A 12,985-nucleotide genomic window follows, 5' to 3' on the forward strand; every position below is an offset into this window, starting at 1 on the left:
AACAATTTTTGAGTCCCACATAACCAAAATTGAGACTAGTCTGGAATTTGATCTCAAAACATATCATGACACAATGGTCAATTATGATATTTGCAAATCTGAGTTACAAACCTTGCAACTCAAATTTGGAGAATCAACAAGAACGAAAAGCAAATTGGAAAGAGACGTTGAAAGAAAATCAGAAGATTATAATCATGTCTTGGAACAATTAAATCAGACCCTAATTCAGAAAAGGGATTTGGAACTAAAAAATCAGTCAGTCATTTCTTCTGAAATAAAAGATGTTTTAGAAATGGAAATCCTTCAGTTGAAACAAGACTTTCAAGAATCAACTGACAAATACAATGTTTTAAATGAAAAGCTGACTGATTCTTTAAAACAAATCAATTCTCTTGAAACCGAGAATAAAAGATTGAAATGGAATATGGATTCTATCAAAGTTGCCAGAAAGCTAAGTGATGATATTTTCACCAAGGCAAACACCTTGGGAACTGGCAAAATTGATACGAATTATAGACCAGGAATTGGAAGAGAATCCTTTGAAATTGAACAAGAAAAATAGGAAAACATGACGAATTGTGAAAACTCTGAATCTACTCTACCTAATCTTTTCACATCTATTAATGAGGAAGATTCAGATAACGAAACAGTTATCAACTGTAGTCCAGATGATACTGCTTTCAGTGTTTCCAAAAAGTCTTTCAAAAGAGTTGTAAATTCTGAAACAGACTCTGCAAGTTCTTTAACTCACCAAATCAAATATACCAATGGAACCACTAAACTCAAAAACTTTTTGAATGGAGAAAATTCCTCTTATGAGGATGGTAGTACTTCTATACCAACTGCTTTTCCTACAATGACTTCATCAATTGTTGGAAAAACTAGTCTGGGACAAAAATACTCCAAGAAACAACAAACAAGCAAAAAATCCATTCAATTCAACAAAACCCGACTAATCAAGCCAAACATTTTTGAAAAACAACCAAAGAAACCGGTTAAACCCTACGTCATACCTCATAAACAGGTTTCCAAATAAAAACCAAAATCTTTTCAAAAACCTTTTGAAAACCGCTTTCAAGATATTACTTTTAATCATTCAAGGAACTTTCAAAAACCATCACATCCGAAAGTTTCAAACCATCATCATCAAAAAGCTTTTCAAAATCGCCCATCACATCCCAAATATGAAGAAAACTTTTCAAACAAACCTTCACATCTAGGATATCTTTCACCAAATCACAGATCTTATCAACCCACAGATTTTCAAAAACAAATCGCATTTTGGGTAAAATTGATAGATCAAATCAAACCTCAACCATTCCATCGTCATAAACCAAACCATTACAATAATGTTAGGTCAAATGATAAAAGAAATTCATCAAGCAAAGCACCCAAAATAACAACTGACAAACCAGGACCCATTCAGATTTGGGTACCTAAAGTTTCTGTCTGATTGTAGGTACTTAATGCTGGAGAACCCAATGATGATACATGGTATATTGATAGTGGCTGCTCCAAGCATATGACAGGAAACCGGAACTACTTACGTGACTTCAAACCTATACAAACCAATCAAGATGTTACCTTCGGCAACAACATGAAAGCAAAAATCAAAGGTTATGGAAACATAACAAATGGTAATTTTACCATAAAGAAAGTTGCCTTCGTCGATGACCTGAAACACAACCTCATCAGTGTTTCTCAACTGTGTGATAACAATCTTGAAGTTCTTTTCAACAAACAACGAAGCTTGATCATGGACGCCAAAACCAAAGATGTTATAGTTGATTCTGACCATGCCGGAAATATGTATCCACTTGACATGGATCTTATCTATGGTAAACCCGATATATGTCTGCTATCTAAAGCCCCAGCAGATATTAGTTGGTTATGGCACCGCCGCCTTTCCCATCTATACTTTGGGTACATCAACAAATTAATCGGCGATGATCTTGTTCGAGGGCTACCGCTTCTGAAGCTTGATAACGAAACTCTTTGTGCTGCATGTGAAAAAGGAAAACTTTCCAAATCTACTCACAAAAGCATCTCAGAATCTAGTGTATCCGAACCACTATAGTTGTTGCACATAGACCTTTGTGGCCCTGCCAAAACCCAAACCATACAAGGAAAGAAGTACATTCTTGTTGTCGTTGATGGTTTCTCGCGCTTTACTTGGGTCTTTTTCTTAAGACTAAAATCAGAAGCACCTGAAGAGATGATCAACTTCATCAAACAAATCGAGCTGAAGCTGAAACGACCTGTTCGAAGAATCCGAAGTGATAATGGTTTAGAGTTCAAAAACAATACTCTAGATTCATTTCTCAAAGACAAAGGAATTGAGCATAACTTCTCAGCCCCATACACTCCACAACAGAACGGTGTTGTCGAAAGAAGGAACCGAACTCTATGTGAAGCTGCAAGATCAATGCTTATCTTCGCTGATCTGCCACAATACTTCTGGGCAGAAGCAATAGCCACAACTTGCTATACTCAAAATCGTTCCTTAATCCATAAACATCTTCATAAAACACCATATGAAGTCATTAACAACCGAAAACCAAACATCAAATTTTTTCATATTTTCGGTTGTCGATGCTTCGTAAAGAATAATAAAGATCACCTTTCAAAATTTGAATCAAGGTCGGACGAAGGAATTTTCCTTGATTACTCTTTTTCTTCAGCTGCTTATCGAGTACTGAATAAACGTACTAGAGTAATTGAAGAAAAGTACCGATGTTCATTTCAATGAATTTTATGTTAGGAAATTGGATCGTGAACATTTTGGTTCACAAATGATTGAAAATATTTTTCAAAATCCAATTCAACAAACACCTTCTCCTGACATAGACATTGAAATCGATCTTGATTTGCTTTTTCAACAACCAAAAACCGCTTACAATTCTGAACTTCTAACTACTTTAATTGACACTACAGGAACACCCAGTGAAGTAATTCCACAAACAAACCAAAATGATGCAAATCAATTCGAGGGGGAACCACCAATACATACTTCCTCTTTGGAACAAACACCAAATCCTCCTTTAAACACCCCATCCCCAAATAGCCAAAACAATCCCGATGCATCATTTATGGGGGAACCTTCAAACCTATTCCAAGATGAAACGCCTGGAGAAGAACAATGGGATACTGAAACTCCAATTATTATAGCGGAAGAGAATCGCTTAATAAAGTGGACCAGAAATCATCCAACAGACCAAATCATCGGAGATCCCAACATAGGCATTCAGACTAGAGGCGCATCCACAAATGAATGTTTATTTGGAGCCTTCTTATCCACGACTGAACCCAAAACCATACATTCTGCTATAAAAGATCCAGATTGGGTAAAAGCTATGCAAGAAGAGCTAGCAGAATTTGAAAGAAACGACGTATGGAATCTTGTTCCTACTCCACCCGATGTTACTGTTATAGGTTCAAGATGGGTATACAGAAACAAGACTGACGATCAAGGAATCATTTGTCGAAACAAGGCACGTCTTGTAGTCAAAGGATATTCACAACAAGAGGGAATCGACTACGATTAAACATATGCTCCAGTTGCCCGAATCGAAGCAATTTGCATCTTTCTTGCGTATGCTGCACATAAGAATTTCAAAGTACTCCAAATGGATGTTAAATGTGCATTCCTACATGGAGAGATAGATCGCGAAGTATACATCCAACAACCACCAGGTTTCGAAGATCCCAAATTTCCAGATCACAGCTTTAAATTGTAGAAAGCTGTCTACGGCTTGAAACAAGCACCTCGAGCTTGGTATGCCACGTTGTCAACCTTTCTCGAAGAATCAGGTTTTAAAAGAGGTTCAATTGATCAAACCCTCTTTCGTAAAATCTTTAATAAACATCTGTTAATCGTACAAATATATGTTGATGACATTATTTTCGGTTCTACTGATGAATCTTTAAGTGTTAAGTTTGCAGATCTAATGAAGAGCAAATTTGAAATGAGCATGATTGGGGAGATGACTACTTTTCTCGGACTTCAAATCAAACAGTCAACTGATGGCATTTTCATCAACCAAGAGAATTATGTCAAAAACCTACTCACTCGTTTTTCAATGGAAAAATCCAATACCGCAAAAACCCCAATGGCTTTTGGATACAAAATTGATGCAGACTTAAATGGCAAACCCGTTGACCAGAAAAGATATCGTGGAATGATCGGATCACTCTTGTACCTCATTGCTAGCAGACCTGACATCATGTTTTCTACATGTGTTTGTGCGAGATACCAAGCAAATCCTATGGAATCCCATGTAGTTGCTGTGAAACGCATCTTCAAATACCTTAAAGGCACTCCCAAACTTGGCCTTTGGTATCCAGCTAAATCCGATTTTCAGCTGAACGCTTTCACCGACTCAGACTACAGAGGATGCAAGCTAGATAGGAAGAGTACATCTGGTAGCTGTCAATTCCTAGGAGGTAGACTAGTGAGTTGGACTTCAAAGAAACAGACTTGTGTATCCACATCAATAGCAGAAGCTGAATATGTCGTTGCCGCTAGCTATTTTTCACAAGTCATATGGATGCAAACTCAACTGCGTGACTATGGCTTCAAAATCTCACAAATTCCCATATTTTGTGACTCAACTAGTGCAATTGCCATTTCTCACAATCCCGTTCACCATTCCATGACAAAGCACATTGACATTCGATATCACTTTATCAAAGACAACATTCAAAAGGGTCATATCGAACTACACTTCATCAACTCCGAAGATCAAATTGCCGATGTCTTCACTAAGGCTCTCGATGAAACGAAGTTTCAATACTTCCTAGGTCGTCTAGGAATGTTAAATCCAGATAACATCCATCCTTAAACTTTTACTTTTTGTTTGTACAAAAGTGTGTTTACTTTCACTCAAAAAGAAAATTCAAAAACATTTGAAACATGCTTTCTTTTCAAAAAAAACCAAAAACATTGAAATAACCAATATTTCCAAAAACATTCAGAAAAACAAATCTTCAAAAATATAATAAAAGACTTGCCATAATAAGCTTTTATAGAACCTTGTGATTAATCGTCTTTTGACTTAATTTTCAGATGCTTATGCTCGATGAAGATTTTAAGTCATATTGATTCTCAATTGGAGTGAAGGTTCAAATCTCCTACTTTTCATAATGTACATAACTTTATTTCCTTCAATTTTATTTCATTATTGATGATTTTAAAAAGGGACATAAGGTTAGGAGGTTCAGATGAAAACAAAAACCCATGTGAGAATTTGTGCCTCATCAATCTGAATCATTGTGGAATTCATTTCTTGTGAGCTTAGGTGTGTCACTATTGCTTATAAGGTATATCCGATTATACCTTGTCACGGTCTCATTTTTGCTTAGATATCAAAATGACCAGGGACGATACATTCATTTCTTACATACTAGACAAACTGTCTTTTATACCACTAATCCCTACCTAGATATAAGCCAACCAAAAATGATGTCTTGAGATCCCGTGATCCATCAACAAGAAAAGATGAAACAAGATAAAGAAGAATCAACAAGAAAGCCAAATCATTCACCGAAGAAATACCAAACAAAAAAAAAAAAAAAAAAAAAACTCTACATTTGGTATTTTCAAACAAAGTTCAACCAAATGGTTATTTCAAAGCAAACATCAAAAGATCTCGTGATCTGTTTTTAACCATTTTTCACAAAAAGGGATATCTTAATCCCGCAAGATAGATACTCTCAAAAATCCCAAATTTCTCAAATGTAGCAAATTCTCGATGCTAAAACAAAATATCCTTTTACAACAAAAGGATATTGATCAACAAAAAGGATACCATCAAAGAAAAAGCTGCAACAACAATGGATTTCCCGGGATACTGTAGCCTTCATCACTGAAGATTCTTAGTTGCAAACTGCACTATGAAAATTGCTAAACCCCTCTACATGTATTTCCCGACGGAGAGAGAGTGAAAGTTAATGGCATGAATGAAGAAACCCGCTGAGTAATGCCGAAACCAGTCTTATGTGATTGATTATCTAATAATGATACTAAGTGACTTTCAAGAAAAGTATAGCTGAACACCTCCAATATGAGTGTGAGTCGTCAGAGAGAGATATCACTCGTTTTTAGTGATCATTAACTTGTTCTGCTGCCAGAACAACCAAACACCCAAGTGAAGTGTGAGCTATACCTATGAGCGTTCATCTGAATCGACCTGTTAAACCACTTGTCGTCATTAATAATGCTATAAAATCTTAAGAAATTTCTTTAGATACATATATGGCTACCCTTTGATAACCGAACCCGAGACTTTGATTCGGAAACAAATTTCTGAAAATCTTTTACATAAGATATGTTAAACCAAGTCACAAACTTTCAAATCAATTGCTATGGTTTTATATATATCTTATCTATTGACAAATCTTTTATCTCGAATCTTCAAAAGTTAAACTGTCAATATGATTATATCATACCTGTCCTTATTTCAGCAATGATCACATAGGGGGAAATTGTTGAAAAATGTTCTTATGTAACCTTGTATGTGACCATAACTGAAATAAGATGAACTGTTTTTATACAATCTAACAAATATTATCAGTTATTTCAGGTTGCATGAATGCGTGATAAAACGGAAAATACGAAAGCACGCGCATAGACGAGAAAATTAGCTGTGTGACTAAAAAGTTTCACCAGTATATATATATATATATATATATATATATATATATATATATATATATATATATATATATACATATATATATATATATATATATATATATATATATATATACACGTATGTATATATATGTATTATATATATGTATGTGTTATATATATATGTATTATATATATATAGATATGTATATGTGTTGAATAAGTCAAACAAAGGAGGAAGTCAAGAAAAGTCAAGGATGAAGAAGCCTAAAACCTTCCCACGTTCTTTGCTCCTAGCTCTACATCAACTTGCATCTTTCAACTTACACTCAAGTGTACTACTATAAGATATTTGTTTCTCATATATATACATGTGTATGTAGTGTGTGTTTAGTGTTAGTGATAATAGAAGAGACTAAGAGAGATTCATATGCTATAGTGAATTTTCGTTTGTAAAACCACACCCTCTCAATCTTCATCCCTGGAGATAACCAAGAACATCAAGATCAACAACAACCAAAAATGAAGAACATCATCAACTATCTTCATCTTCTTCATTCAAACTCAAGGTGTTCATCTTCAACCCATCAAACATCATCATCTTCATAAACTTTCACCACCTTATATCAACCTCATTCCAACCTCCAAACAACCTCAAAATACTCTCCTAACACCCTCCAAATACCATCCTTAAACCTCCTCCAAAAAAACCCCTTTCAAATAACTACAACCATCACCACTTGCTGTTTTTCGACAGCAGAATCTTCAAGTCAGAAACGAAGACAACTGGGCTCGGTACAAGCACAAAAAGACTAGGGAGATTTTCACCATCAATTCTTCAGGACCTTACCTACATCTAGAAATTTTCGTGGACGATTTTGACCACAGGAAACCCCAAAGAGACGCGAGAGAGAATTGGCTATCCAGAGAGATTTCTGTTTTCAAGTTCAGAATCTTCATGTTAGAAAACAAAAAACCGAGCACAACACAGCCAAAATACTACTAGGGAGATTTTCACCATCAATTCTTCAGTACCTTACCTACATCTAGAAATTTTCGTGGACGATTTTGACCACGGGAAACCCCAAAGAGACGCGAGAGAGAATTGGCTATCCAGAGAGATTTACTACGAAAATATACATTCATCACCACCCAAAGCTCTTTCAATATCACCATCTTTGCTACCTTACACCACCAAAACTACAACATTATTACACTTCCTACCACCCTCCAAATAACCACTCCAACCTCATCAAATCTCCTCAAAACACCCAATACCCGTATACAAATACATGACTCGTGTACTTTGCACTGTTTTGTAAACAACCCATTTACATGAAAATGAACTTTTTACTACTTATCAAATGCCGGATTGATCATTGAACAAATATCGGCCAGTCGCTCCAAGAGTCTCAATATCGACCAGTCCATTCAAATAACAAATATCGACCAGTCGTTCCATCAGTCCAGTTCAGTCAATTTATTGACGAACCTACTTGATATATATTTATATACTTATATACTTTATTATAGCTTTATGTCATTTAAATATAGTCATTTATATTATTTATAGCTTTACGTCATTTAAATACAGTCCTTTATATTATTTATAGCTTTACGTCATTTAAATACAGTCATTTATATTATTATAGCTTTCAGTCATTTATAGCTTTTATATTTATACTTATTCTGCAATTATTATTCTTTATATATATATATTTACATCTTATATCTTAAACTTATATATCTATCACACAGTAACTGGTAACCGAGCCTTTTGTTGTAGTGGTCAGATTTTTATATTTCCAACCATCGGTATCTGAGTTGATATATAAAAGGAATAATATCCAACAGTTTACAAGTTTCCATTTCCAATTTTAAACCGATCTTCAATTCTTTATCATCCTTCAATTCTTCATTGATTTTCATCTTCAATTGCTTCAATGATTCAAACTATGGATGTTCATGAAGATCAAGTAAGAACATATATTTATATTTCATGTTTTAAGATTATATATTTCAATATTTGCTTCAATGCTTCAATGATTCTCCAAATAATGGCATGCATGCAAGCTTTTTTTCTTTGCTTTTGTTGTATCCATTCCAAATATATGCATTGTTATCCCTAGTTAATTAAAAGATCTTGATTCTTGATCATAGTCTCATAGTGGAGTACTCCTTTACGGATGAAAGGTTGTACATATAATATATGTTTCATGTTTTAAGCTCCATTTAACAATGTACTTTGTAGACATATATGCAAGATTTTTGTTAGATTAGTTTATTGTTTATAGTATGAATGTAATTATGTAAGATTGTCAAAACTACAAATTTTTTAGTACTTTTGTTATATAATTAATGTGTAAAATTGACAATGTAGCATTTAGATGGGTTACCAAATGTACCATCATCAAGATACCGAAACTCGGATGTTCATGATGCCAATATTGAAGATGGTAATCCGGCTAATTGGATTGGAAAAGACTTTGATGATCAAGTAAGATTAGCATTTAGCTCATTAGCAATATTTACTTTTTTAGCAATCTGTCCAAATTTTGAATTGTTGATAACTCATTCAATTTAAGTTGTTTTGACCTGAATCTTTTTCCTACATGTAGATTAGGATTTGTAGTTGAGTTTAGACTATAAAAACGTTTAATTTGGTTAAAAATTGAATGAGTTACAAGCCCCGAAAGGAAGGGTGTCAAATATGATTTTTTTTTCTAACAGCAATAAAACGTGATCTGATTTTGTTGTTCAATTGTGCATAACTCATTCAATTTAACTTTTTTTTACCTGAACCTTTTTCCTACATGTAGATTAGGATTTGTAGTTGATTTTAGACTATAAAAACGCTTGATTTGGTTAAAAATTGAATGAGTTACAAGCCCCGCAAGGAAGGGTGTCAAATCTGATTTTTTTTTTTCTAACAGCAATAAAACGTGATCTGATTTTGTTGTTCAATTGTGCATAACTCATTCAATTTAACCTTTTTTTACCTGAATCTTTTTCCTACATGTAGATTAGGATTTGTAGTTGAATTTAGACTATAAAAACGCTTGATTTGGTTAAAATTTGAATGACTTACAAGCTCCGGAAGAAAGGGTGTCAAATCTGATTTTTTTTTTTATATTTATTTTTCAGCATTTAAACATAATATGACTTATTATATGTTTTATTTTGAGAATATAGGATTATGGAGAGGATTCAGAAGAAGATTATATAGAAGAAACACCGGCATGGAATGTCATACTAAGTGATGAATCAAACCAAGAAGAGGAGCCACAAGAACAACAACCTTCAAAAAAACGAAAATTTGCAACCCCACAAAAACGAAGACAACCAAAAAAACCAACACAAACAAAAAAACCACCACCACCACAAAAACAAACACAAGAAAGATACCCAACAAAACCAAAACCCAAAAACAAAAAAAAGACTCAAAAAGAGTTAAGGGACCGGATTAACCCAACTAGACGAGGTGAGGGTAGAGATAATTGTACCGCTCCTGTTTGGAAATACTTCGAGATAGAATGGATAAAGGAGGACGATGGAATTGAAAGAAAGTGGGCCGAATGTAATTATTGTTTACATTTACTAGCTGCGGATCCAAACCGGAATGGGACAACGTCAATAAATAAGCATTTTAATGGGTGCAAGTTAAATCCAGACAACATACCGAAAGAAGTTGATGACAAACAACAAAAGTTGTCATTTACGAAAGCTCCTAATGGTGAGGGTCATGTATACACATGGAAACATGATGATACTAGGGTCCAACTTGCCTTGCTAGGCCTTTTCACCATCGGCGAACTACCATTTAAATTCATTGAAAACGAGGCATTCATAGAATTTGTGAACGCCCTCAATGGTAGGGTGAAATTGCATTCAAGGCATAAAATTTCTCGTGATGTTGTGTCATTCTATTTAATGGAGAGGTAGAAGTTGTACAAACATTTGAGCAACCCCAAAACAGCCATCCACTTGACAACCGACATGTAGACATCCTCGTGTCAAAAGATAAATTATATGGTTGTCACAGCCCACTTCATTACCGAAGATTTTGTCATGCACAAAAGGGTAGTCAACTTTAGAGAGGTTGATACTCACAAAGCTGAAGACATGGCCCGGGAGTTGCTAATTTGCATAAACGAGTGGGGGATGAAGAATGTCATGACGATGACCGTTGATAATGCCAAGACAAATGACGCGGCAATCAACATCATTGTGAAAGAACTACCGGGTATTTACGAGAATGGCAAACATTTTCACATTAGGTGTATGGCTCATATCATAAACCTAGTTGTGAAAATGGGGTTAAAACACGAAGTTTATCATGTAAAAAACCTACAAGATGCGGTGAAATACATTAGAGCCTCCCCGCAACGGATCAAGACCTTTAAACAAGCCATGAAGGATGCGGTTGTAGAAAGTCAAAGGTTTTTGTGTGGTGAAACTCCAACAAGGTGGAACTCTACCTTTGAATTGCTAAGATCAGCGTACGATGTGAAAGACGCATTTCTCGAATATAGCCATCAAGGTAAATAAAATCAATTAATCAAATATATTTCAGCACTAAAATTAGCAATATTTATTTCTTTAGCAATCAGTCCAAATATTAAATTGTGCATAACTAGTTCAATTTAACTTGTTTTGACCTGAATCTTTTTCCTACATGTAGATTAGGATTTGTAGTTGAGTATAGACTATAAAGCGCTTCATTTGGTTAAAAATTGAATGAGTTACAAGCCCCGCAAGGAAGGGTGTCAAATCTGATTTTTTTTTTCTAACAACAATAAAACGTAATCTGATTTTGTTGTTCTTTTTTTGTAGATCCAATGTTTCAGAAAACTGTGGGAAGGGTACCATCACATTCAGATTTTGAGATGATTAAAAAGATGATGGAGTTCATTGAGAAGTTTAAGAAGAAAACTAAAAAAGTTTCGTGTTCAACAAAGCCTATCTTCCATACGTATACCCGGGAGATCTTAGATATAGAGCAAAATCTTAGGAAACATGAAACCAACCCGGATTTTATGTTTATGGTACCGGATATGAAAGATAAATATGACAAATATTGGGGTGACTATGATACTATAAGTGATTATGTCTTCTTTGCGACATTGTTAGATCCTCAATGCAAGTTAAAGTTTATGAAAGTTGTTTTTACCCAAATGCTTAAAGCCAAGAACAAAGATAAAAAGATGTCCGCTGATGAGATAGAATCCAAAGCACGTGCAAAGGTTATTGATATCGAATGCAAATTGGATAAGTTTTTCAAGACATACTTGGAAAGGTCAAACATGACCTCATCGTCTCAACAAGAAACTCCCGAAGAAGTTGTTAATTTTGATGACGAAAACGAATTCTTTGGAAGTTATATGACTTCGGGAAGTTTCCCCTCGACTTCGTCAGAAAGTCAATTACAACGATACTTAAACGAGGACCCAATCGGATTTGACAAAGGATATGATATCCTCACATGGTGGAAAAATAATTCGGTGCGGTTCCCGATCGTTGCTCGAATGGCAAGAGGTATCGACCTTCTTTTACTCTAATTTAAAATTTTAAATTATAAATTTGTGTCATGTATTATACACTAATTTGTTTATTAATAGATATTTTGGGGATGCAAATTTCCACCGTAGCATCCGAATCCACATTCAGTAATGGTCGTCGAGTAATTACCGACTACCGTACTAATTTGTCCGTTGTGATTGTGGAGGCATTGATCTGCACTCAAGATTGGCTAAGAAAGAGTAGCTTGCCTATATATGACTACGACGAAGTGCACGATGTGTTAGCTGACGATGACCTCGCTATCGGTAATACACTAATACTTGTTACATCTTATTTTTGACTTCTTATTAGTATTTGTTACATTTTAGTAAGTAATAACATTTTTCTTTTGTATTATATATAGACATTGTGGATGCTATACACAACTTGAAGCTAACGGGGAAGAGATCGGGGAATTAGTCAAAATGTCAAAGAAATGTTGGAATCCACATATTAGACTTTGTTTTTTTTTGTTGGTGAAACTTGGAAGTATATTTTGAATGTCGAAAGTGTATTTTGAATGTTGAATGTTTGAATGTTGGATACTTAATAACATAACTTTGACGACATCCATGTTTAATTTGCTTGTAATAATTTAAATAAAAGATTAAAGATCCATGGTTAATTTGCTTGAATGTTGAATCGTTTATTATTAAAATATTGATTATTTACTAGTATTTAAACATCCACTTCTTCATAAAAAACCAATAAAACGCAAAGTAAATTAGTTGTTGGAATTACTCGAAAAACCGGCAAAAATCGGACCCGAAAAACCAATATAACACAAGGTAATTT

General features: G+C 34.5%; 1 protein-coding gene across 1 annotated transcript; it reads left to right on the forward strand.

Annotated features, from left to right (window-relative positions):
- The first annotated feature begins 10,753 nt into the window (after window positions 1–10,753).
- LOC145046496 (zinc finger BED domain-containing protein RICESLEEPER 2-like) lies at window positions 10,754–12,189 on the forward strand. The gene is made up of 2 exons (XM_078994781.1): window positions 10,754–11,171; window positions 11,465–12,189. Exons 1-2 carry the CDS (start codon window positions 10,754–10,756, stop codon window positions 12,187–12,189), a joined length of 1,143 nt encoding a protein of 380 aa, XP_078850907.1.
- Window positions 12,190–12,985: the final 796 nt, after the last annotated feature.

This window comes from Lactuca saligna, chromosome 5 (genome assembly GCF_052625555.1).
Source record: "Lactuca saligna cultivar CGN05327 chromosome 5, ASM5262555v1, whole genome shotgun sequence".
In the NCBI taxonomy this organism is placed as follows: Eukaryota; Viridiplantae; Streptophyta; class Magnoliopsida; order Asterales; family Asteraceae; genus Lactuca; species Lactuca saligna.

Excerpts from the sequence above, each read along its gene's own strand:
- LOC145046496 (XM_078994781.1), top strand. The coding sequence starts at position 10,754 with ATGGCCCGGGAGTTGCTAATTTGCATAAACGAGTGGGGGATGAAGAAT. Across the intron at positions 11,172-11,464 it reads TCTCGAATATAGCCATCAAG|ATCCAATGTTTCAGAAAACT; the intron begins GTAAATAAAATC and ends CTTTTTTTGTAG.